This window comes from Eretmochelys imbricata, chromosome 6 (genome assembly GCF_965152235.1).
Source record: "Eretmochelys imbricata isolate rEreImb1 chromosome 6, rEreImb1.hap1, whole genome shotgun sequence".
Lineage (NCBI taxonomy): Eukaryota > Metazoa > Chordata > Testudines > Cheloniidae > Eretmochelys > Eretmochelys imbricata.
Window position 1 is genome coordinate 72,591,822 of NC_135577.1, and position 24,742 is coordinate 72,616,563.

General features: G+C 42.9%; 2 protein-coding genes across 3 annotated transcripts; one reads left to right on the plus strand and one right to left on the minus strand.

Moving 5' to 3' along the window:
- Positions 1-2,876: 2,876 nt before the first annotated feature.
- On the minus strand, positions 2,877-16,810 carry LOC144265847 (protein-L-isoaspartate(D-aspartate) O-methyltransferase-like). 2 transcript variants are annotated; one of them, XM_077818886.1, is made up of 9 exons: positions 16,655-16,810; positions 10,747-10,894; positions 9,669-9,773; positions 7,207-7,238; positions 6,547-6,651; positions 5,187-5,307; positions 3,947-4,032; positions 3,558-3,727; positions 2,877-3,199 (listed from the first exon to the last, which is right to left on the minus strand). In XM_077818886.1, the coding sequence occupies exons 2-9, from the start codon at positions 10,862-10,864 to the stop codon at positions 3,187-3,189; spliced, it is 750 nt and encodes a 249-aa protein (XP_077675012.1). In that variant the 5' UTR covers positions 10,865-10,894; positions 16,655-16,810; the 3' UTR covers positions 2,877-3,186. The 2 variants fall into 2 exon arrangements, with proteins under 2 accessions (XP_077675012.1, XP_077675013.1); XM_077818887.1 differs by lacking the exon at positions 6,547-6,651.
- A 131-nt stretch (positions 16,811-16,941) lies between these two features.
- Positions 16,942-24,265, plus strand: CCDC32 (coiled-coil domain containing 32). Its single transcript, XM_077818888.1, has 4 exons — positions 16,942-17,003; positions 17,777-18,032; positions 19,970-20,126; positions 21,253-24,265. Exons 2-4 carry the CDS (start codon positions 17,789-17,791, stop codon positions 21,389-21,391), a joined length of 540 nt encoding a protein of 179 aa, XP_077675014.1. The 5' UTR covers positions 16,942-17,003; positions 17,777-17,788; the 3' UTR covers positions 21,392-24,265.
- The last annotated feature ends 477 nt before the right edge of the window (positions 24,266-24,742 follow it).

Below are 24,742 nucleotides of genomic sequence, written 5' to 3' on the forward strand. Positions count from 1 at the left end.
GGCCTCGGACTGGGATACGCCGGCGCGTGACGCCCCGGCAGGCCAGCCAATCACCCCTGCCCACTCTCGGTGACGTTGAACACAAGCGGCACGAAACTCCCCGCCCCGAGAACTAGGCACCGCCCCTCTGCCATTTCCGCGCCGCGGCTGCTGGCCGTGCTCCGAGCCGCCGCCCGCTGGCGGGGGGAGCGTGGGCAGAGCGGGGCCGGCGCCTCTCTCCTGAGTCCACAGGCGCAGTTTGCGGGGGGAGCCTGGGGGCCCCCTCTACGCTGAAGCCAGTTCCCGGGGGGGTGGGGGCGAGACCCTGCTGCTCCGGCGGCCTGAGCGCTCTGGCACTGGCAGCTGCGGTGATGTGGCTGCTTCCCTATCCCATTCCCCCCCCCACTGTCCCCGTCCCCCCTGCTCCCTCAACCTCATGGACACTCAGTTGTAGGGTTGCCGATTTTGGTGAGACATATTCCTAGAGGTTTCATCACAGGAGAAGCTATAATGAAAGATTAATTTTGAACTCCAGGCGACTCCAGGGCAACCCGGCAGAGTTAGCAACCCAAGCTGTTGTACAGGAAATAGGTGAAAAGAAAAGGAGGACTTGTGGCACCTTAGAGACTAACCAATTTATTTGAGCATAAGCTTTCGTGAGCTACAGCTCACTTCAGTGGATGTGGTGGGCTCTAGAACCCAGGTAGCAGCATCCAGCTGCAGAGACAGCAACCTGGCGTAGATGCTGCAACCTGCTTCCTGCCTGGCCCCACTGCGCAGACAGGGGCCCGGGGGTGGGTGCGGGTATGGAGGCAGCACAGCATAGGATGGCTAGACCTCCCCTCCCCTGCTGCTTGGCCCTCACAGAAAATCAGGGGTAGGGAATGGCACATGCCTCCCCAAGCCTCTCATCTGTTTAGGGGAGCAATGCCCTCCTGTGGATGCAGCTAGAGATGTAAATATTGTTTAAAAAGTTAACTGGTTAAACGATTACAATTATATAGGTTAACCGAAGGCCCTCCAGGTGGGCCCAAGGCCTGTTCCAGCCAGCACACCCAGGCTGGAGTTGGCCGGGCCAGGAGTGGGGGAAAGCTGGGGTCCCTGTGGGGGTTAACGGTTAAGGTCGTTAACGGTAAGCCGAATGCTTACCATTTAACCTTTTACAGCGCTAGTGGGAGCTTCCTTATTTCAGCCCTATTAATTCGATCATCACCCTTCAGGGCCCAATTTGAGGAGAGAAAATAATTCCAGCTCCTAGAACGTGCACAATTCAATTTCAGAAAAGATTCCACAACAATGGTGCTAATCAGCATCATATGAAACATGGGACCTGTCTGTTTCATCTTGAAGAATACCTATTTTTTTCTCTATTGAAAAGAAGTGTCTCATTTAAGAGAGTCTTAGGAGCCTGTATCTCAATTCTGAGTAAGCATACTTGATTGCTAACATCAAGTCCTGGCTTCATCAGGGGAATTGTGTGTTGATACAGCTGATTAACTAGCTCACCAAAAAGGGGATGAGAAAAGAATACAGGAACTCCTCGCTTAAAGTCATCCCAGTTAACGTTTTGTTGTTACGTTGTTGATCAATTAGGGAACATGCACATTTAAAGTTGAGCAATGCTCCACTCTTACATTGTTCACCTGCCTGCTTTTTCCACAGCAGGCAGCCTCCCTATGCTCCCCCCCGCCTCACAGCATTCCCCAGCCCCGGCAGCGCTTTTCCCCTCATCCCCCCCCGCGGCAATCAGCTGGCTTGCTGTATTTAGGAGGCAGGAGGACTGGGCACGCAGGCTCCCTTTACCTCCCCTGCCTCCTAGGTGGCAGGGGGTAGGAGCAAGGAAGCAGCCTGCGAAGTAAAGGGGGATGGAGGTAGGTGGGGGAGGAAGGGAAGAAGAGGCGGGTCAAGGGTGGGGACTTGGGGGAAAGGGGCGGGTGGGTGGGCGGGCTGAGGGTTAAGCCCCCCACCTCTGGTGCTTGCAGAGTAGGGGAAGCTGCCACTGCTGCTGCGCAACATGCTTCTCCTAGCCTACAGCACCTTCAGCCTCCTTGCCTGCCTCATTGTCTCCAGTGACTTAACAGGATTTAAAGATATTGTCCCCGCTCTGAAGAAAGATATCCTTGGCTTGGCCAAGAAAGCAGGTTTTGATGAGGTGGAAGAAGCCGATGTTACACAACTTCTGCAATCACACAGAGAAGAGCTAACCAGTGAAGATCTGATGCAACTAGAGGTGATGAGAGCAATGGAAGAATAAGGCCAAGAAGTAGAACAACCACCAAGCCATCGAAATTTGACTGCCAAACATCTTTCTGAAGCTTTCCAAATGATTGAAGCTGGCTTGCAAATCCTGAGTGATGACGATCCTGACCGGGAACGCAGATCCAAAGTGATTAGGGGAGTTGGTCATCTAATGACTTGCAAAAAAAAATTTACCAAGAAAAAAAGAGGAAAGCAAAACAACAATCTCTAGATGTGTTTTTTCGAGTTCAGAAAGTTCAGCAAGAGGAGCAGTCAGACAATCTACCCTCTTCCATTCTCTGACTCCACCACCTCAACCAAGCTTCATACTCAGCAATGATTGTAGTATTAAATTGCTTGTTTAAAATGTGTATAATGCCTTTTGTCTGGCAAAAAAAATTTCCCTGGAACCTAACCCCCCCCCCCATTTACATTAATTCTTATGGGGAAATTGGATTCACTTAATATCGTTTCACTTAAAGTCACATTTTTCAGGAACATAACTACAACGTTAAGTGAGGAGTTCCTGTATGTTAAGATTAAACAGATCACATACATACTGTAATTTTTCTTCAAGCATCTGATGAGCAAGTGATGAATATAATGCACTACCATTTAATCAAGTACAATACAAATGAATTCTCAAATCTGAGACAGTATTGCACATTCTCCATTCTTTATTTACATAGATATTGTATGTGGAGCCGACCAAAGAGGACAACTGGGCTTATCTGGTTTTACTCAGTCCAGGAAGAAATCAGACAAAATCTCCACAGCTTAGGAACTGGGTGCTGATTGATCTGGAGGAATATTCTTCTCTCACTCCTCCGTATTGAGTTCTTTTAAAAAAAAGGCCTCTGTGATGTTTCCAAGTTTAAAAAAAAAAATTGATTTATAAAGCAAAGCCATACACATCTATAGTTGCTTCTTCAGGAATTGTTTCATGAGCTTTTTGTAAATGATACTCTGTCAGACTTCATCCCTATGGGTGGAAAAAAAGGCAACTGTGTTACTGCTGTGGATAAATTCAGAATCTTCCTTTACAATGATAATGCACATGAATAGAATATTTATGAAAACAAAACGCTAGATTGTGATGGAAGCTAGCAATCTCCATTATTCTTTAGTCTCTAAAATACAAGGAGATGCACACAGTTCTCTTGCTGTGCCCGGGGATGTATGCCCCTTCCCTTCGTCTTGCTGGCTGCACCTGCTAGGATTCTGGGGATGGATCTTTCAGCCAGCGGATTCTGGAGGAATGAGCGTCTGTCAACATCATGCCAGTGATAAGGGCAAGTGGAACAAAAGACAAATTACAATCAGGGAAACATATTTTTTACCGAGACCACTGCTTCTCCTTATCTGTCAGGGGAACATAGATCACGCCCATCAGTTGTGTTTCCACGATTTGTCCATCACTGTTTTTGTCATACTGCATCAGAACCTGGTTTGCACCTGCAGGCCCAACTGGCAAGATCAACCGGCCACCTGGCTTCAACTGTTTCAGCAACTGGCAAACAGAAGAGTCAATATCAGCAAGGACCAGAAACAGTTTAAACAAGGAAAGAAAGACAAAAGTAAAGCTGATTATGAGGTCTACTATGTCCACCAAAGGCATTTACAGGTTTGCCAGTTTCACACAGAACAGAAAGGAAGCTATTCCAGTTCTGTTACAGCCACGGGTGCGAGGGAATGAATGCAGACAGACGACATGTCTGTTCATTCTTACCTCCTTTGGTACAGTGTCTGCTGCTGCTCCAACATGGATGGCATCATAAGGTGCTTCTTCAGGGTATCCCTGCCTGCCATCTCCAACTGCAGAGAGGGAATGTGCAATGAAGATCCTTGTTCATGTGGCAACTCAACCTAGAGAACCCTCTATCTTTCCTTTCACTTGAAAGGTATGCGAGGAAGGCTTTTGTATGTCAGTTGTGTTGGCAATTTGGATTTCTACAAGAAGCCTACTAAGACAGGCTGCTCTATAAAGTTAATTTTTAAAGGAAGATAGATTTTGGAAACAGGCAACACCATTAGAGGAAGGAAGAACCAAAGCTGGGACGGACCCTACATGACAAAGGAGGTTAGTGCAGACACAGGACTCCAGAGACCTAGGTTTAAATTTGATGGGTCATAGATTCAGAGATATTTAGGTCAGAAGGGACCATTATGATCATCTAGTCTGACCTCCTGCACAATGCAGGCCACAGAATTTCACCCACCACTCCTACAAAAAAAACCTCACACCTACATCTGTGCTATTGAAGTCCTCAAATCGTAGTTTAAAGACTTCAAGGAGCGGAGAATCCTCCAGCAAGTGACCCGTGCCCCATGCTACAGAGGAAGGCGAAAAACCTCCAGGACCTCTTCCAATCTGCCCTGGAGGAAAATTCCTTTCCGACCCCAAATATTGCGATCAGCTAAACCCTGAGCATATGGGCAAGATTCATCAGCCAGATACTACAGAAAATTCTTTCCTGGGTAACTCGGATCTCACCCCATCTAATAGCCCATCACAGGCCATTGATAGCCCATCACATCAGAGTTGGTAGTTTCCAATGGAGATACAGTCAAAAACCAAACCCAGTTAATTGGTATTAACTGCAATCTTTACTTAAAAGGGGCTTAGTACTGACATAAAAGAGTTGTTGCACACCTATAAGGACAAAGTTGTATTGAAAGAGCTGCTTGGAGAAGGATCAATTGAAGGGCACCTGCCTACATTATATATGGCTTCAGTCAGTGCTATTAGCCACCTAACCTTTAATTTGCACTTACATGTGGAAATTTAGTTATTCAACAGAAAAATAGTTTCTTAATTAATACTACTGTGACCAGTACCTGAGTACTAAGAAAATTATGCCAACCATAGAAAGGCAGGTCTCCAGAAACGGCAAGGGCTAAGCACTGCCAGACTACAATGCATTCAGGTACAGAAATGAAACACCAAGGTCATGGGCTACAGAGCTCACCAAGAAATTTCACACGTCCAGAAGTGAGCAGAGTTGGATCATCTTCTCTGACATTTCTAATGGATTCATGGACCAGCTCTTCAATATGTTCTATGCCTACTGCTTTCCCTGTTGGACTCACCTGAAAACAGACAGATGCTTCATTATGTGCATACAGAGATTGTGCATTTTACAGGGTGTTTTACTGTTGCAGTGGAAGGATTAGAGAGAATTTCCAGGGACTTGTCTATTATAGGGAATATCTGATTAGGAGTGCAAATTCTGTATTAAGTTAGTTTTAATGATGGGTAATCCTGTTTATAGAATCATAGGACTCGAAGGGACTTGAGAGGTCATCTAGTCTAGTCCCCTGCACTCATGGCAGGACTAAGTATTATCTAGACCATTCCTGACAGGTGTTTGTCTAACCTGTTCTTAAAAATCTCCACTGATGGAGATTCCACAACCTCCCTAGGCAATTCCAGTGCTTAACCACCCTGAGAGTTAGGAAGCTTTTCCTAATGTCCATCCTAAACCTTCCTTGCTGCAATTTAAGCCCATTGCTTCTTGTTGATTAGGAATCCCCATAGACTGGGCTTGTCATCTTTCAGGTAACATGTATGTGTGTGTATGATGTGTGCACGTACGTACATACACACACACACGCTTACCCAAAAGATGACTAGCCCAGTCTATCGGGATTCCTAATCAGCATTCATTAGGAAAGATGTAGGCATCCGCTACAGGTGGATTGGGAAGAGGAACCAAAAGCCTTCCTTGTCAGGATTTCTTTTTGAAAATGTTACCAATTCCCTGGTAGGAGAGTGTCGTGGGCAATCTTCTAGTGCTCTAAGAGTCTATTTTCAGAAAAAAGAAAAGGAGTACTAGTGGCACCTTAGAGACTAACCAATTTATTTGAGCATGAGCTTTCATGAGCTACAGCTCACTTTATCGGATGCATACCGTGGAAACTGCAGAAGACATTATATACACACAGAGACCATGAAACAATACCTCCTCCCGCCTCACTGTCCTGCTGGTAATAGCTTATCTAAAGTGATAAACTCTTTTCATTAAGTCATTTTCTGTAGAGTATGTTTCTTAAGTTAAACAAAGCAAGTGAAAGTCAGAAAGTGACAGTTTCTGTATATGGCACTTAATTCACTCCCTTTTCAGTGTATACTGGGTTAATCTGTCTACTAGATCATACTTCTGTTGGCAGATACACCATCTGTTTATACTCAAACTGACTGGAAGGATCACATTTATTTCTTGTTTAAGCTGATCTGGGGAGAAAAACCACAATAGCTTGCTTTAAGAAGCAGATTACTTCTCTTCATATTTATCTCAAGCAAAGAAGCAAATCTTGTACTTTGCTCACCATTCTAGCAAAGCAAGCTGTGAGGTAACCACTTCCTGATCCCACATCCAGGGCCTTTGCTCCTTCCACTAGCTGATCCTTCAGCAACTCCAGAGCATGGGCATGCTATGGGGATAACACCAACAAGATGATATCATGATGCACACTTTCACACAGAGATATTAATTTCTCTCATGCCCCTCCCCCAGTTTTTCCAGTCAGAAATGTGCTAATTGTGCAAGCATATTATGTTTAAAACAGAACTTTTTCCTTCCCATGACTCATTTTGCAGTGGTGTCCCAATGTTGAGTTTGTAAAATCATTCTGATGACAGCACTTTTGAAAGTTGTTAGGGATATGGATTTCACTAGTGGAATGTTTAGCAGAAAATATCTGGCTTGTGAAGAAGAGGATCTCTTGAAAAAATAGAAAACTTCAATTATTAGCCTTCATAAGACAGAGTTATTGTTTAAAGTAATTGTTCAAGGTTGACTGTCCTTCCTTAAAACTGTTTGTAAGCATTTCACACAGTTGTACAGGACACCAGTAATATAGGACATGTGGTACAAGACAGTGTCCAATGCTCAAGCATATAAGACCTATGTCAACTTGCTATTACATCTTTTAAATTAAAGCTACCTTTAAATTAAAGTTATGAATAGAATGGAAAGTTTATCTTACCATATGGGGTGCACTGATTGTAGCCTTATATCCTGAAAAGAAACCACTGACAGTTAAACACAAGTAGTATGAAATTATGACCATGTCTGAATAATTACTATTAACTACTTTAAAAGCAGTTTATTTTTATTTTTCTTTCAATATTGCAAACCTTTTCTGTTCTCCCTCCTATCTGAGGCCATGTACTGACTTAAACTACCTCCTCTAGGGGGTGTTAATGACAGCAAAGCAATATTTCAGCTCCTGACTGTTCCAATCACCACCTAAGTGTTCCAATCAACACAACTTTTCAGGCTCATTCACAACCAACACAGTTCTTCTGTTGCTTAGAGCCCACTTTTGCAACCACTCCAATCAATAAGAATTCTGAGCACAGAATTGACCTGTTACAAGTTTGTTCATAAGGAAGGGGAGGGGCGGGGGGAGGTAATAGCCACCAAAAATAGTTAACTACTGTAATACCACAAATTGTCTAGCATTAAGCCACAAAGTGGATAAGCTCAAAATAGAAGACCAAAAAAAAAAAAAAATCAAACAGATATTTCAATATGCTTGGTGTAGAAAAATAAGTTGTCTGAGAAATCAACAGAGAGGTGGTAGTGGAGGCAGCAGGGAGAAGTCTCAGAATGGATAATAATAATTCAAGGTTCACCCCTCAAGATTTCAGGAAAGGAGGAAGGAAAGCTACAAACACTATCTGCCCGTGCTACAGATGTATGTGTTTGGAGGAAATTTAGATGTCTGTGCTGTGATACCGCAGTGAGAGAGATTTCAGCTTCAGTTTATTTAAAATGTTGATTTAGACCAAGTTGCGAGGGAAGCTTTCAGGGCTGAGTGTGCATGGGTGAAATATCAATGTGAAGTATGGTTACTATGCCTTGTGACTTAGGGAAAAGACCTGTCCCGTAGAACGGAGTAACACTAAAACAAAAGTGTGGGTGTAGTGTTTAGCTGCAGTCATATCAGTTATATGTACCATTCATAATATTTTCATGGAAACTATTCAGTTAATGTGGACATTCATGAATGAGGAGTCCTTGTGGCACCTTAGGGACTAACAAATTTATTTGGGCATAAGTTTTCGTGGGCTATAACCCACTTCATCAGGTGCATGGAGGGAAAAATACAGTAGGACTGTATTTTTCCACAAGGACTCCTTGTTGTTTTTGCTGATACAGACTAATATGGCTACCCCTCGGACACCTGTATTCATGAACGAGCAAGTCACAAAATGGCTTCATCCCTCAAATGCAGGAATTCTACAGCCTAACCCCAAATTTTTTATTTTCCCTAACATCCCCTCCGCCAATTCAAACATGCCTTGTGATTCAAGGTGATAGGTGCCATGGATTTTATTGCAGAGTCAGGATTTTTCCTATTATCTTGGAGCCATCCTTTTTTTTAAAAAAAAAAATCCCATTTTCTGACTTTGCATGTGGAAAGAAAAAGTTATTTCCAGGAGGCTTTCACACTAAGTATCACAATCCAGTTCCTGAGAGCACCAAATACTTTACTCAGGGCATACAGAAATACTGTTTACTATTTTCTCCTTTGAGTTTACACTGTTTGCATTTATCTATTTGATTTTTGGATCTACAGATGTTTTAAGGATTTCCTCTTTTCTGGCTCACAAATGACTATTCTCAAAGGTACTGAGTATGCACAACACAACTCCTACTGAAGTCAACTGGATTTGTGGGCACTTCTGAAATTCACACCAATGGCTTTTTGAGCAGTGTGTAGCATACACTCACTACACATGTAGCTGCAGCCTGCTTTCACTGCAGCCTGTATCCACACTTGCCACTACAGTGTGTAGCTACATGCAGCAATGAAAGGCTGCAGTCGGGGAGGCAGCAAAGAAAGGCTTGGGTGGAGGGGAGCTGCCAGAGCCTTTCACTACAGCAGGGAAATGCTCCAACAACAGGACACTACACTGCTAAAAACAGCCGTGTAGACATGAGCTGGTAAGGTATATAGCCTAGAGTTCAGACATATTGGGCACTCTACTTGCCCACCCATGCCAGCGGGACATGCAAGTGTCAGTATACCATACACTGCCCTAAATGTAGACATACCTTGTGTCAAGAAACAATGGTCTACCAACCATCAGGGCTAATCTTCCTATGCTTCATAAAGAGTTTTGTTCTTTAAATATAGTGGCCCCATGATCACATCTGAGCATTCCCAGCCTCCAAAGGGCAGATCCTTTTTCTGTTTCTCCCAAAGAAACCCTCAAATAGACTCATGCTGATACTCTTCTTGATGAGCCAGCAGTAAGAGTGCACATGAAATGTTCCTCTTTCCCATTCTTGACACTATTCCATATAGGCAAGACTTGCTAGCGTTTTAAACCAAGACGTACAAACTCACCCTGTGTCTTCCCTCCACCGTTCAATCACTGAGATTAGTGCAGCCATTACACACACCATAAAAGTGTCAATCCGCTACAAATTTCTTACCTATTGACTGAGGAGAATCCATGTATGGGAAATACTTGGTGTAGTGGGCTCTATCTGTGGCCGTTAACACATCCAAGACCCGTTGAGATTTAATCACTCCATTTTCTTAAATAAAAAAACCACAGAAAGAAAGATTTCAGCTATTTAGTACTGTAACATATTCAGGTTTGGACAGAGGCAGTGGAGGGTTTGGGAGGGATAGGCAATAGAGCTACTTGCATGTCTCCAGGTTTGTGGTTCACATCTATCCCAGGTAACTAGTGAGTAAAAGTAGCTACCCTCCAACAGCAGTTTGATGCCCTGCATCAAATGAGTTGACAATCTCAGGTCAGTTCCTAGCAGGCAAGTGCCTGCATTACCAAGCACCACGCTTGGCAGTATCAGCAAAGAGGCAAAGGACTAAATGGACAGATTTAATTATACTCTGACCCCCTTACGTGGTTTCTTCAAGTCATATTAAGGCACCTTGGCAGGATGTAAAATTATGAAGTTAAGGAGAATGACTGCAGAGAAGTTCACAGTTCCTTCATTCCTAATTTCTCTGCAGTAACTCCCGCTGAGAGAACAGCTGTGTGGCTCTAGCAACAGGGGAATTCAAAGCTATTACAGTTACAATCCAAATCATTTGCCCAAAATGGAGTGGGAATACCAATAACTATTCTAGTCCCAAAACAGCTCATTGGAGTTAACCGCATAGAGCACCGACTGTAAAAGTCAGTTATATCAGCTTCAGTCTCTCTATGCTCTATGTAATTGATTACAGAATCACACAAGAGGTGTTTTGCACATACCCAAATAAGAGACACATATCAGAGACTTTGGGTCTGGATAGTTTTTCCTACTAATCCTAGCATCGTGTCCTGTTTAGGATTAGAAACAGAACAGTTTCAGGCTGTGACATCCAGATTCTGAAGTGGTTGAAGATAAAAGTGCCAAGACTACTGCAGGACATTTTAGAATGATGGATTACAATCCCACTCAGTCTAATGTGAAAATCAAACCTACAACTGTTGAAGTACTGAGAAGTTTCATTATCAGCTTTAAATGTGAGCCCTGAGGGGCTGCTGGTGGTACTCACTGTAAAGATTGTTGAGTAGCTCAGCATGTGTTTTTCCACTTGAAGTCCAGGCCATGGTTCTTGTGAGCAACAGTCCCATGAGCACAGTAAATATAGCACACTGCAGCACACGGCTCATGTCTCAGAAATGCACAGTGGCCTCCCAGGCCTTGCATGCCAGTCATTGGGGGAGGGAGGGGAAGAGGGTGCAGAAAGCAAGAGAGACAGACAGACAGACTTTAAAACAAGCTCGGATAACACCCAGCAAAACTCAAATCCTTCCCAATCACAAATGGCCAAGATTAAAATGATATACACATCCTATAGCCATTAAACAATTTTAGCAACCACTACATTTATGTTACATGATGTGCCTCATTACCAACCCTGAAGAATCAAGCGCTCTGACCAAACAACAGACAGAGCACGGATTGCTGCAATGCAAGAATTCCTCATATTGCTTTGCCAACATGTCTTAATGTGGATCTAGAGAAAGCACCTCCATGAATAAAAGGGTACTTCAGTTTAGGAACAGAGGTGTCAGTTAAGGCTAACTGATGATTGTTCATATGATGTGGACACTTATTCCCAGGGAATATGGAATTAAATGCCCAAACACACATGGCAACAGCTTTCTGTCACCACTAACCTGGGCTGGATTCTAACTAGCAGTATAGAAATAAAAGGTTCTGTATCCAGTTATCACTTTTCTGCACTTCTCTGTGTTATGACCAACAGTGACCTCTGTTTTTGAAGATTCACCCATTCCGAAGATATGAAGATGTCCCTGGACTCACATAAGCCCTTAAATTCATTTTCTTTAATTAAAAAATTAACCAACATTACAAACACAACTTGAATGTCTAAAGAAGGAAAAAACTAAACACTATTGCTACACAAGTCTATAAGTATACAGACTATTATAGCACATAAACACAGCTCCTGCATTTCTATATTTTGCAGCAACTAAAAATTGCTTCTCAAAATTCAAGGAAGTGGGGAGGAATCTGTGTCATTTAAGGGCTTTATAACAGTCCCCTGATTACTGGGGAGCTACTTCAAGTACAATTCTGCTTTGAAGAGTGTAATGGCATTTTCTTACTCCTTGTGTATATGTGGTCAGTTGTATTGTATTTTTTTTTAACATTAGAGTCAGCACATAAGTTTTTATTAGCTTGTAATCCTTTTAGTCTCTCAAAGCCAACACAGCAATGGGAGAGTGAGCTGCAGTTCCTGTTCCTCTGATATGCACCAGAATTTTTTTCTAACTTCCAGCCAGTGATATCAGTGCAGCCCTACTGTCTTCAGATTCTGCTGTAATGATGTCTGTGAGGTAGCAATGCTTGTGCAATCCCTTCCCCTTCAATGTAGTGCACAGATGTCACTGAGCTTAATTTGGCCTGCAGAGCTATTTTTGCAAATGATGATGTGCAAGATGGTAAAAACCCAGATTGATTGTCAGAGCCTACGCTGAGTTTGCAGGACTGGGTGTTGGAAGAGACTCTGACCTGTAAATTAAGCACATTTGGTGCAGAAGTAATCAAGACAAACAAGAAACCTACAATGTTATTTCAGTAACCTTTCAGAGTAGAACTACACCTTAAACCTATCACCCTGTGTAACAATATACAGCAATGCCACTGTGACGGTCTGCACTTTTATGTTCATTCCTTTTTCCAAGAGTGTGCTAAATTGTCATAATTGGATAAAAAATTATTTGTATCCGATTATTATTTTTATGCCTCATTACTTGTAGTCACTTAAAATCTTTCTATAGTTTAGTCATAGAATATCAGGGTTAGAAGGGACCTCAGGAGGTCATCTAATCCAATCCCCTGCTCAAAGCAGGACCAATCCCCAATTTTTGCCCCAGATCCCTAAATGGCCCCTTCAAGGATTGAACTCACAACCCTGGGTTTAGCAGGCCAATGCTCAAACCACTGACCTATCCCTCCCCCTGAAGTTAATAAAGTTGTTTTACTCAAATCAGTATGCTTGGATTGAAGTGTTTAGGAAACTTCACTTGGGATAAAAGGACTTCTGCATATCCTTTTCTATTAATAAAAGGACAGATTTTATATGAGCTTGCATTATCCAGGAGAGGGCTGGGCAGTACAAGATGCACATTTCTGGGGAAAAGTCTGGGACTGGGAATTTGCTGGCGTTGCTCTGCAGTGTAATTCAAGTATAGCTGGCCATGGCACTCATATAATATAGCTGGGAATATATGTGAGGCCAGACCAAGAGTGGTTGCTTTCACAGCAGAGCAGTATAAAAGCCACCTCAGGCTGGAGAACTGAGGGGACACAGCTGTTCAACAGTCCAGATTATACCATGTGTAATGTCACAGCCACACACCAATTTAGGACACGAAGTAAAGAATGAATCCAACCAAAGCTGCAGAGGGAACCTAAGCAGAAAAGACATAAGCTAGATAAATAGGAGTTTGGCCAGGGTACTGGAGCTCAAACACCTATTTTCACTAAAATACCACCACATCATCCTGATTTTGACTTTTTTCTCCCACATGCCACAACAGTTTGCAGAATATCAGTTGCCCAGCTTTTACTTTAAGTGGATTTAATGCTCTTGATGTGTGGACTGATGGAAGCCATTAAAGATTGCAGCTTTGAGAGTCCAAATTTTACTTTATAGATGGCTGCTAGGTAGATGTAGAGTCTTTGCCAGGGTGGATTTTCATATCTCTGAACCTTCTGCTATCTGTACATTTAGTAAGGGGGAATAACCTTTAAATCTTTGTACTTCTCAATCACAGTTACATACAGCCTTCTGTACTGGTCAGTCATTCCCATCCCCTGCCCTCAAAGCAAAGGGAAATTAGAATTAAACCATAGGGTCTCTATAATTACTCAACTTTCATGACCAGTGTGATCTACATATGCAAACAATGATGAAAAGGAAGCGACATGCAGTCAAGTAAGAGATGGAAAAAGCAAAGAGAAGGCTAAAACATGGCTTTCTGCCTTGGTCTGACCCAGAATGCTGGGAAAGGCAAGGGGAATGCCCAACTCTGCCCCCATCCCCACCAGGGCTTACTGCAGGATCCTGTTAAAACTGAAAATTACAAATAGCGTTGAGCTAGTAACAAGTTCTCCATGTCCACTACCTGTTCCTTGACATACTTTATTGACCACCCAGAGACAAGTTTAGTTTTCAAGGACACCTTCTTCTCAAAAAAGTGAGAGTGAGGAATTCCCTTCTCACCTCAAAAGAGAGACCATTACTCTCTCCAGGTTGTACCATGATTGGCAGAAGGGTGACCCAAAACTCCAGGCTCACGGCCATAGGCAGAGGATATTTTGCACGTCTATAGCCTTTCTTCCAAGGACATCTTTAGGGTCAAATTCACTCACAGAACATCAAACCCTTTTTTCAGACCATTTTTTTCCCCTACAGGAAGAACAGTCTCACACAAATCATGAGTTGTTTTAAATGAAATCTTATAACCTAGCTCTAGGATTTATCACAGGCAAGTAAAAGAAAGAATTACTTTTGTGACTTATATCTGGCTAACTCCAGGTTACCTCTGCCCGAAACTCATAACAAAATAATATCGATACCCATACAGGATTTCTAGAGATTATTAATTTTTTCAGTTATTCCTTTTGCCATAAAGATTTTACTTGTTCTGTAGAAATCACAAGTGGAGCTTAATATTGAATAGTAGTGAAATTAATGCTTTAACATATAATATTTTGTGATTAAAGTACAGATCTCCATGGTGCAGAATGCAGCGCTGAAATGGTATAAATGTGATGTCAGTTAATATTACAAGGGTGAGGTGGATTATTTATTTTCAGTTTTAAAACTTTACTTGCAATATCAAAGTTGACTAGCATTTGTTCAGCTGAGAGATTTCCTCTCCCCTGCCCCACTGGTTTTAAAAGATGTTAAAGAAAATCAGATGGGAGAAGCCTGAAGGCAGTCCCACTGTGACATGTACTGGGAATGAATCCTTAATTCTGATGTACAATTATAGATTCATAGATATTAAGATCAGAAGGGACCATTATGATCATCTAGTCTGACCCCCCGCACAACACAGGCCACAGAATCTCACCCACCCTCTCCTGCGAAAAACCTCTCACCTATGTCTGAGCTACTGAAGTCCTCAAATCGTGGTTTATTTGAAGTCAATGTGAAAAAGCAACCACTCCCTAGATAGGAATAAGATCAGTCCACTGACTCCATCTGATCTGGTATCTGACCAGCAGCAATGGCCAAAACTGGTTTCTTCAAGACAAGGCCCCTTAAATGCACCCCAATCAATTGTGCTGTGCTGTGCATTAGGGGCAGAGGAGGAAATGCCTTCTATACCCCTACAAGCAATGAATCTTCAGATCACAAACTATTTCAGTACCTCACTTATTTTAACTTGCATAACTACAGATGCTATTGCGTTGTGGAGCTGAGAATTAATGGACTGTGGGAATTTTCCTAACAGAGAAAGCCTTAAGGCAAGGGTGCATGTGTGACAAACTACTCCATACTTAAGTGATAAAAACGTTTTTCCATCTCTTTACAGAACTTAAAATAACTAAAAAAACCCCACTCTTTAATATTAATCAAAAGTTTGTTAGTTTTAAAGGGTGCACCTGGAGAACACATGGCAACACTGGAATGGGATAAGTGAAAGCAACAGCAGGGATTCAAGATGTTATGTAACATACTAATTTGTCAGAAGATTCCCCCTGAGAATATTGCTGATTATTACCTACAGCGTTCTCCACCTAACTACAGGTTGCTTAATTACACAATCAGTTTACGATATAAGAATCAGAGCATGATCAGTGGCAAGTTATTACAGTAGAACCGTGGAGTTACGAATACCAGCGTTAGGAACTGACTAGTCAAGGACACACTGCATTTGGAACCGGAAGTATGCAACCAGGCAGCAGCAGAGATTGAAAAAAAAACAAATACAGTACAGTACTGTGTTAAACATAAAGGGAAAGCAGCACTTTTCTTCTATGTAATAAAGTTTCAGAGCTGTATTAAGTCAATAGTCAGCTGTAAACTTTTGGAAGAACCGCCATAACGGTTTGTTCAGAGTTAGGAACATTTCAGAGTTAGGAACAACCTCCACTCCCGAGGTGTTTGTAAGTCTGAGGTTCTAGTATAAAAGTTAGCTACACCAGGACCTTTTAAAAATTCACTATTCAAAGTAAGCTGTAAACGCTGCTCGCTGATGTGTTAAAGCTCCTGCCCCTTCATTTATCCGAAGAGGTTTGGTCCACCCGCGACCTTTCCCACTAGCGATTAGCAGCTGCAGCACAGTGCAAGGCAACACGTCACTCGGGTATAAAAACATCCCGTTGGGAAACAACACGTGTCTCACTGGCCAAGGGAACGTGCAAGATCCTGAGAGGGCTGGACAGTTTCCAGCTCTCTCCATGCCTCCCTCCCTTCGCGCTTGCACCCAGGAGCGGGCACGCAGCGTGGGGCAGGTCCCGGGCTGTGCGCTCAGCAGACAGCGACTAACCAGGGTTTGTAAAATCAAGCCTCTGACTCCGGTGCCAGCGAGTTAAAATCAGAGGCAAACAAAACAAACCCTCCCACCGCTCGAGCCTGCGGGAACCGGCCAGCGCTGGCAGCCCTCACCCCGGACTGGCTGGGGGCCCCAGCGCTGGGCGAAGGAGGCGGAGGGGCGCCCCACCCCGGGCTCGGATCGAGGCGGGCAGGTGGCACCGCGGGAGGCCGCGGAAGGGAGCTCTCCGGCGGGAGGCAGGGCGCGGCGCAGCTCAGCCCCGCCCAGCGGAGCAGGGACTCCGGTGCCCACCGAGCCCGCGGGAAACGGCCACTTCGGGCGGGGGAGGGGGCGGACAACGCTACGTCCTTCCCTAGCATACCCGACCAGGACCCCGCGCTGCCCCTGCGGAAGTGGAGTGGGTCAGTGCATCAGCCTCACCTGCGCAGGCGCACTAGGGCCTCCTCCTAGCCCTCATACCGCAGACAGACCCACTTTCACGACCCCTGTGCTATGTGTAACAACGACTTGCCCTCCCGCGCTCCGTTTGTTATGAGAAGAGGACAAGTTCCGCCCGGTTTCAAGATGGCGTCATGCCAAGAACCGCGCAACGTTTTCCGCCCCTTCTCTCCAGGAGGAGGAGTCATAGGCACTTTCCTGTAGCCAATGGCTGGCACGGCAGGGCTGCCCTTCCATTCGCTGATTGGTCAGGCTACACGTCAGTGAAACCTCAGTACGTCCCCATTCGTCCTACCCTGGAAGGAAGAGGGGGCAGCAGTGAGGGACTCAGGTAGGTGGGGTCTTGGGCTCTGCGGGTATTGGGGTGTCGCTGCTGCCTCTGTGCCGGGAGGGGCTGTCACCGCACCTCTGGCTTCAGTTGGGGAAAGGTCTGGGAGGCTGTTTCCCCAAGAGGTGGTAGCAGCTCCCCGAGGCTGATGGGCCTCCATGATGAGGCCATTGGCGGCTCCACCATCCTTTGGACTTGACCCTGCTGAGATTTTGAGCCTTTATTTTTATGCCTGGCCCATGCCCCCGAGGCAAAGAATGCAAAAGCCACACTTGGCTTTTTGGGATTTACATAACCTGAGCAACAAGATTTTTGTAATCATGCCTTTTTGGTCCATGTGACTAGGCTCTGGCAAACCTGAGACTTTGTTTACTGTGGCAGAATTGCTGCATTATGAAGTAGTGTTTGGTTTGAAAATTTCAGGTTTAGCTGAATGGCCTGTAAATCACAGGATGGACCTATCAAAATCAGGGTGGCTCTTTACAAAATATAGTGTAAACTGGAGATTATTTGAAACTGACTGAGGTGCAAGCTTTTCTGAATCATTCTATTATGACTCATACAGCAATAGATCACATAATCCCAGTATGCAAATACAATCTATTAGTACAAATTTCCCTTTATGGAAAGTGAGAAACAAGACTTTGTGATTTTCTGAAAGGAGCTTTCTAGAAATCTAAAATCTATTTAGACTTAAGGCTGGGGAAAAAATCATGTGTAGATGGAAACATTGTTTTACAGGTGACGCTTACAATTCATCACATGTATTTTTTCAGGATTTCTGCATAATGAAAATGATTGAGAATGTTGACTCTGTAGTAACTAGGTCAAGCCAGGACCTCTGGGCTGAAATCTGTTCCTGTCTGCCAGATCCAGATCAGAAAGAAGACTTTAGTGATGCTTTTACAGATTGCTTCACAGATTCTTACATCAGTAGAGAAAGCCAGGATGAAGAACCAGATGGTTCTTTCCAAGCAAATCTGAAGCCCTGGGCACCTCTGAAAGATTCAGAGACATATTTAGCATCGCTAGGTGAGTAGATATTAAAATTCTGATTTCTGAGTTTGCTTCAGTCAGAAAGTAAGTTTAGAGAATGGTGAGGGCTTCTGTATCTCTGTTAATGTAATTGTAACTCAGGGGATGACACTCATCCCTTTGAATTAAAAGACTCTGGACTCAGGCTCCCATGAGGATTTGACTTGTACCCAATGTTGATAGTGCACTGAAGTACTGGCAATCTGAGGAGCTGCAAAATTAGCTTGGTTGAGCTTCAGCTGGACGGTTAAAACTGAGGCCCTTTCTACACATTTCTGGGTATTTCTATGGGTGAATTAAAGATCCCACACCTTCTTTCAAACATAATTCAGAGTTAACCACTGTTCCTCCTTTAAAAATAGTTTCCAGTGCATTTAACTATGAATGGGGAATGTGTTCTGAATTACCCATATCTAATTTGTTGCTTTGTGAAACATTTTGGGACACTTCTAATCATTCTGTTAAATATGTTGTGTGCTTATGGAGAGAAATGCAGTTTACTCTTGATCTGTGACCACTGTCCAGCTTGAGGGAGAAAAACTTAAAACAGATACCAGTGGTACTTTCCTAAGTCCTGCACACTAAAGAGACCAAAAAAAGAAGTCACTCACAGTAGTTGTGCAGATCTTCATAATGTGATTATCTCTCTTCTTTCTTGCACACTTTACATGTCCTGACATCAGTTCTTCTCTTGTGCTTTGATCAGTTGTCAAATAGTTAGTTGACACTTAAGTTCTTATGAATAGGCTTCGGAGTCAGTACCTTGTTGCAGCTAATAGGAACTCTTTGTACCTCACATTTACGGTTTCAGCCTGTGTGCAGAGTTGCAAGGTTTCACAATTTTTGCAACCACAAGGGCTAGAGACTTATGTCTTAAAACGACAACTTAGCGTCTGGAGCACAAGATGACAGCCTCCAAAAAGAAATACTGGCCTGTTATGCCACCACAAGCTGGCCCAATTTGACTCCTTCCTATGACGTTGTTCTCTGTCAAAACTACAGTGAGCATAAGTTAATACATGAGCCAAATAAAGAAGAAATCCACAATAATGGAATTTTTAAAAAAACACCCTATTGATTTAAACAAAAGAATGCACCCCTCCAGATTTCAAGTAGTAGTAAAATAGTTAACTTTTAAATATCATTTAATCATGTAGAGTTAATCTAACCCTAAAAGGACCTAGGGGTGACAGTGGATGAGAAGCTGGATATGAGTCAGCAGTGTGCCCTTGTTGCCAAGAAGGCCAATGGCATTTTGGGATGTATAAGTAGGGGCATAGCGAGCAGATCGAGGGATGTGATCGTTCCCCTCTATTCGACATTGGTGAGGCCTCATCTGGAGTACTGTGTCCAGTTTTGGGCCCCACACTACAAGAAGGATGTGGATAAATTGGAGAGAGTCCAGCGAAGGGCAACAAAAATGATTAGGGGTCTAGAACACATGACTTATGAGGAGAGGCTGAGGGAGCTGGGATTGTTTAGCCTGCAGAAGAGAAGAATGAGGGGGGATTTGATAGCTGCTTTCAACTACCTGAAAGGGGGCTCCAAAGAGGATGGCTCTAGACTGTTCTCAATGGTAGCAGATGACAGAATGAGGAGTAATAGTCTCAAGTTGCAGTGGGGGAGGTTTAGATTGGATATTAGGAAAAACTTTTTCACTAAGAGGGTGGTGAAACACTGGAATGCGTTACCTAGGGAGGTGGTAGAATCTCCTTCCTTAGAGGTTTTTAAGGTCAGGCTTGACAAAGCCCTGGCTGGGATGATTTAACTGGGAATTGGTCCTGCTTCGAGCAGGGGGTTGGACTAGATGACCTTCAGGGGTCCCTTCCAACCCTGATATTCTATGATTCTATGATTCTTTGGATTTAAACTCTCTCACCATAACCTCCTGTTTTTTCTCTTTCTTCAGTAAAACTTCTTTTTCTTCCGCCCAGAGAGAAGACTGATGAGAATTAAGGGTTTGTCTCAGGAAGTGACCTCCAAGGATATGCTGCATACTCTGGCCCAAGCAAAGAAGGAATGCTGGGATAGGTTCCTGCAGGAAAAGTTTGAGTCCGAATTTTATGTGGAGGGACATGAATCTGAAGAGAGGTAACAAACATGATGAGGAAACGCCAGTCAGACTGATTCAGGGATTACCATTAGCAAATAGAGCAGAGCTTTCTTTTAAAAGAGTAAAATAAAATTGTTGGAGATTTCTAGTGAAGTGTGTGTGTGTGGGAATTACAGCATTACAGTAATATTGTTACTTAACGCTTTGCCTCTTCCGAGCAATTCACTGATATTATTACAGCATTTCAGTGAGACAGGAAAGTAGTCATATCTCCACCTTATACATAGGATGACTGTGGCAAAGAGGGTAAGGCCTGAATTTTTAAAAGTCCACTAATTTTGGGTGGCTCAATTTTGGGGTGTCCAACTTGACACATGTTGCACCTGCTTTTCATAGGTGACTTCAATTGCACCTGTGACTTCAATTGCTTTATTTAGAATGGTGGGTGCTCAGGCATGCTGAAAATATGGCCAAATATGTCTCCGTTTGGAAATATCTAAAAATTTAGGTCTAATCTTAGAGTGAGAAGCTCCATGCAGGCCAGCTCCTGATTCTGTGCAGAGCCCCACTGAAGTCCACACTGCTCCAGCAAGAGAGATACCTATGAGGAGCTTCTTGTAAGATCAGGTCCGGGCAGGACTTGGTGTCAGAGCTCAGATTAGAACTCTTGAGTTCCTGGCGTCTGTTTCTATGCTTAGTCTGTAGTGCTCCTGTGAGCTCTCTCCCTTGAAAATAAAGTTTTATATAAGTGCTAAGTATTAGCATCCTCATTAGGTAGGTCAGATAAAGGAAACAGAAATTGTTCTGGCTTGAACTGCATGTTCTCCTCCATAGCACAAAGGTCCTAGTTCCGTCTCCTGAAAGATGCCATTTTCTATATATTGAACTGCAGTCCCTTAGAGACAGTGTCCTGACTTGTGTTACAGATGCCATTAAAACATCATGTGGGGATGTCAGGAACCAAACATTCATCTTCTTGAGCACAGTGGATTCCTGTTTCTTCTCTGGCACACAGATTAGTCAGTTAATAGATCCTTCCTGTACCCATAGGAGAGCCTATAAAATGGAAGAAAGGCCTGTGGAGGGTTAACACCACCAGATTTTATAATTCAGTACTGGCTTTTACTGCTGCCTTATATTTAACTTCTTACTTCTTTCCCTCAGCACCCTGGAACATTTAAAGCGGTGGCTGCAGCCTGATAAAGTGGCAATCAGTACTGAAGAGGTACAGTACCTGATTCCCCCAGAGTTCCATATAGAGAAGCAAGAAACTGAAGAAGAGTCTCCAGCAGCAGAACAATGAAATGCACTCCAACCATGCAAAGCAGCTGTCCAAGGACTGACAGAGCTGCATTCAGTGGCAGTAATAAAAGGGTAGGGTGAGGAAATTGCCAATTTTTGGTCAGCAAGGGAAAGAGCTATGGACATCCAGAGGATAAAATTGCATTTGTTATCGACAGGAGTGAAGTGTCCTGCAACTTTGTGCATGCTGGACTTAAATCTTGTTTTTAGCTACGTGGTTTCCCATCTTGTAGTAAACCAGTCATTCCAGTTTAAAAAAAAACAGTTTTATAATTCACTGAAATGATTACTGAACAAAAAGAAGCTGGTCAAAAAAGGTGATATCCTTGAGTAGTGCAGCTAATAACTCAAAAGACTGAGTCATTTCTTCCTCCTTTCTTGTACCCTCTCTTTGTGGCTATATCTTTCCTGTTGTTAGCTTCACAGGCGTTATTCGTTGATCTGTTACAACAATTCCGCTGTAAAGTTATCTGTAAAACTCCACAATTTGTGCCTGAGTTGGCTCTAAACAGTATCCTGGAGAGATGAGAAACATTTGCTCTGTTTGGTTTTGGTGCAAACTAAATGGGATTCTACTCTCCAATGATAATTATCAAAGCCTGTTTAAAATTCTTCTCTTTATAATGTACCAGCCTGGAATATCACATTTATTGGACCTTCAGACAGTCTTGTATGAAAAGAGGTGTTTCTCTACCTTTTTCTTCTGTTTGATTTGTTTCTCACTCCCCCCCTCCCTCGAGAGGGGCAGGTTAGATTCTAAATCTAAATGATAGATTCTAAATCAGTGGCACTGACAACCGATCAATGGATTATTTTCATGTTAAATAATTCCTTGTGAGTCTTACATTAAGCCTGTTTCTATAGATACTTGATCTGTTTTATCTACAGCAAGTTGTCCCCGTCCCCCATCATTACTCAAAGGGTCTGTAATCCTGACCTTTGTATGAGACTGACTCTTATAATTATTGTATAGCTGCAGTTTCTTATATGGTATCAACAGCATAGGGCAACCGAGAGCAATGGCTTACATCTTCTGCTGGGGACAGTACTTAAAACTGTAGTGATTAGTTCTAATACTTTATACCGATATAGACGTTATGTAGCAAATATGGATCTGTGAAAATGCACTTGCAAAACAGCTTCTTGAAATACCTACCTGTTTCTATGTCTCCATAATTGAGTAGTGCTATTGTTTGTTTTGAAGCGAGCTATAGTTTTACTGCTACTTGTGAGCAGGAAGTCCAGTAGGATGACTTGGGACTTGTCTAAATGGGGAAATTTACCTGCAGAACTATACTGGTATAGTTATGGCAGTATAAGTCCCTGCATGACCACACTTATTCCAGAATAAGTGTCTACAGGGGAAATTTTCCCAGTATAACTATACTGGTCTGGTCCTGTCAGTAAATTTTCCTGTGTAGTCATGAGAAATACAGCTCATCATTTGAACATACAGAGTTGGGTCTTTTATTGGCCCACAGCTGGGAAGAATTTACAGTATTAGTGCCAGTGAAAACCTGGACTTAAGTTTTCTTCTGTGCAAAGCTATTTATTTGAAAGAATCCGACAAGCAGCAAAAAGGTTATACAATGCTTCTTCCTAATAAGCCTCAATTCCCCAAGCATAAACTCTCTTAGTAACTATGCTGGCCCTTCGCATTATCCTGATTGGCAAACAAAGCAGGTATAGCTACCAGTTCTAGATGAAGACTTCTTTTCCTTTTCTTCTCAAGCACTTGGTCTGTCAAATGTCCCCAGGGCAGCGTGTTGGCTACCCTGAAACCCCGTGACCTAAAAATCTCTCGCAGAAGGGTGTTGGCTATAGTGGCCGTCCTACAGCATCACAAGCCTCCTTAGATATTAGTTGGGGTGGCAGTGGCACATAGGATTATTCTGCAGTACTTATACACTTATCTCCAGGGAGTCATATGTCCTCGAAATATGCCCTGTTGGCATTTCATGACTTGTTTTTTTTCCTGCTTAATATTTTTGGAAGGGACTACAGGCACAGACTGAAGGCCGACTAACATTTACCTTTTCATCAATCATTCACCTGAGCTCTTTTTGTTGTGCTGTCCTAAGGAGTCAGTTGATGCAAGGCAGTTAGTACCAAGTCCACCATCTGTATATTTTCTGCCTGTTTTCTAGGTGGTCTGACCATTGACTGACCGTGACAGTTCTTCCAGATCAGCACAGATACACAGAGCCCCAAGTAAACATCCGAAGTACATAGTTGTGTCAGCATACAAATGCAGTTTCAACACTCTCACTCAGTAACTTTTGATACCACCTGTCTGATGCTAAGGGAATGCTGCTCCCAAAATCCCCTAGCAAATTCATATTTACTAAGCTGTACCAGACCCAGGTCAACCACAGTAATTCATAATTCAGCACCATCTCAACATTAAGGACAGGAGATTTATAAGATGTGGGTTTTTAAAATTAAGTTTCCACTATTTAACTCCCCAAATTTTAAAATGCTATTTAAAAATAGAATAAGTGTAAATTTAAAAATCTCTTGCTTTATTATACATTGATACTGAGTTTCTATTCTGTAGCTGAAACTATGTTGTCAGACTATAATGAGGGTGACTTCCTATTTGATACTGTTCACAAAAACATGTTAATGATTTCCTCTTTTTTGTAATCGGAGATTGTGGTTAGGATATTTTATGCTACACTGTAGTTTCCCTTTAAAGCTGCTAGTAAGGAGATTATACACCTGGAATCAGAAAGTCTCAAACTAAGTTGAAGTTTCAACAAAATTTAAATATTTGAACCTACAGAATGAGTAACTGAGGTAATCTCGTGCAAAAATAAACCAGTTTCTATGAGTTAAATTTTAAGTATAATATAATAAAATGAAGCTAAATATATGAATTGACTCTTCTGTTTTTCCAGAGGGGGAAGCTTAGAGCAAGCAATTTTGGTTTTTGATTTTTCCATTTTAAAAAGTATCGAGATCCCCAAGGAAAAGGAGGATTGGTGGAAAAAGCTTTGTTGTCTGAATACATCATTAGCAACTGAGCTCTTCCTGTTTACACTGATGTGCCACCAGTCACATAGCATCCCCACTGGATGTCACTGCCCTGAACAGTGTACATTAGTAAGGTGTAGTAGATTACACACTGAACTATCGACATGTAGTCCTATGTCCTTTTGAGCCAATCTTGGTACCTCAGAGATGGGAAAACTGAAAGGGGAAGTGGGCCGTTGTAGTCTGTAAATAGTTCCATTCGATTCTATCAGTGAAGCCAGTTATGTGAGGGGCAGAGTACCTTCAGGTCCCACTCAGCTGAGTCCCACATGCAATAATATCAATGGGAGTGTTTATTGGCTTCAAAGGGTGCAGG

Excerpts from the sequence above, each read along its gene's own strand:
- CCDC32 (XM_077818888.1), top strand. The coding sequence starts at position 17,789 with ATGAAAATGATTGAGAATGTTGACTCTGTAGTAACTAGGTCAAGCCAG. Across the intron at positions 18,033-19,969 it reads GACATATTTAGCATCGCTAG|AGAGAAGACTGATGAGAATT; the intron begins GTGAGTAGATAT and ends TCTTCCGCCCAG. Across the intron at positions 20,127-21,252 it reads GGACATGAATCTGAAGAGAG|CACCCTGGAACATTTAAAGC; the intron begins GTAACAAACATG and ends TCTTTCCCTCAG.
- LOC144265847 (XM_077818886.1), bottom strand. The coding sequence starts at position 10,864 with ATGAGCCGTGTGCTGCAGTGTGCTATATTTACTGTGCTCATGGGACTG. Across the intron at positions 9,774-10,746 it reads GCTACTCAACAATCTTTACA|AAAATGGAGTGATTAAATCT; the intron begins GTGAGTACCACC and ends TTTTTATTTAAG. Across the intron at positions 4,033-5,186 it reads TGGACGTGTGAAATTTCTTG|TTGGAGATGGCAGGCAGGGA; the intron begins GTGAGCTCTGTA and ends CCCTCTCTGCAG.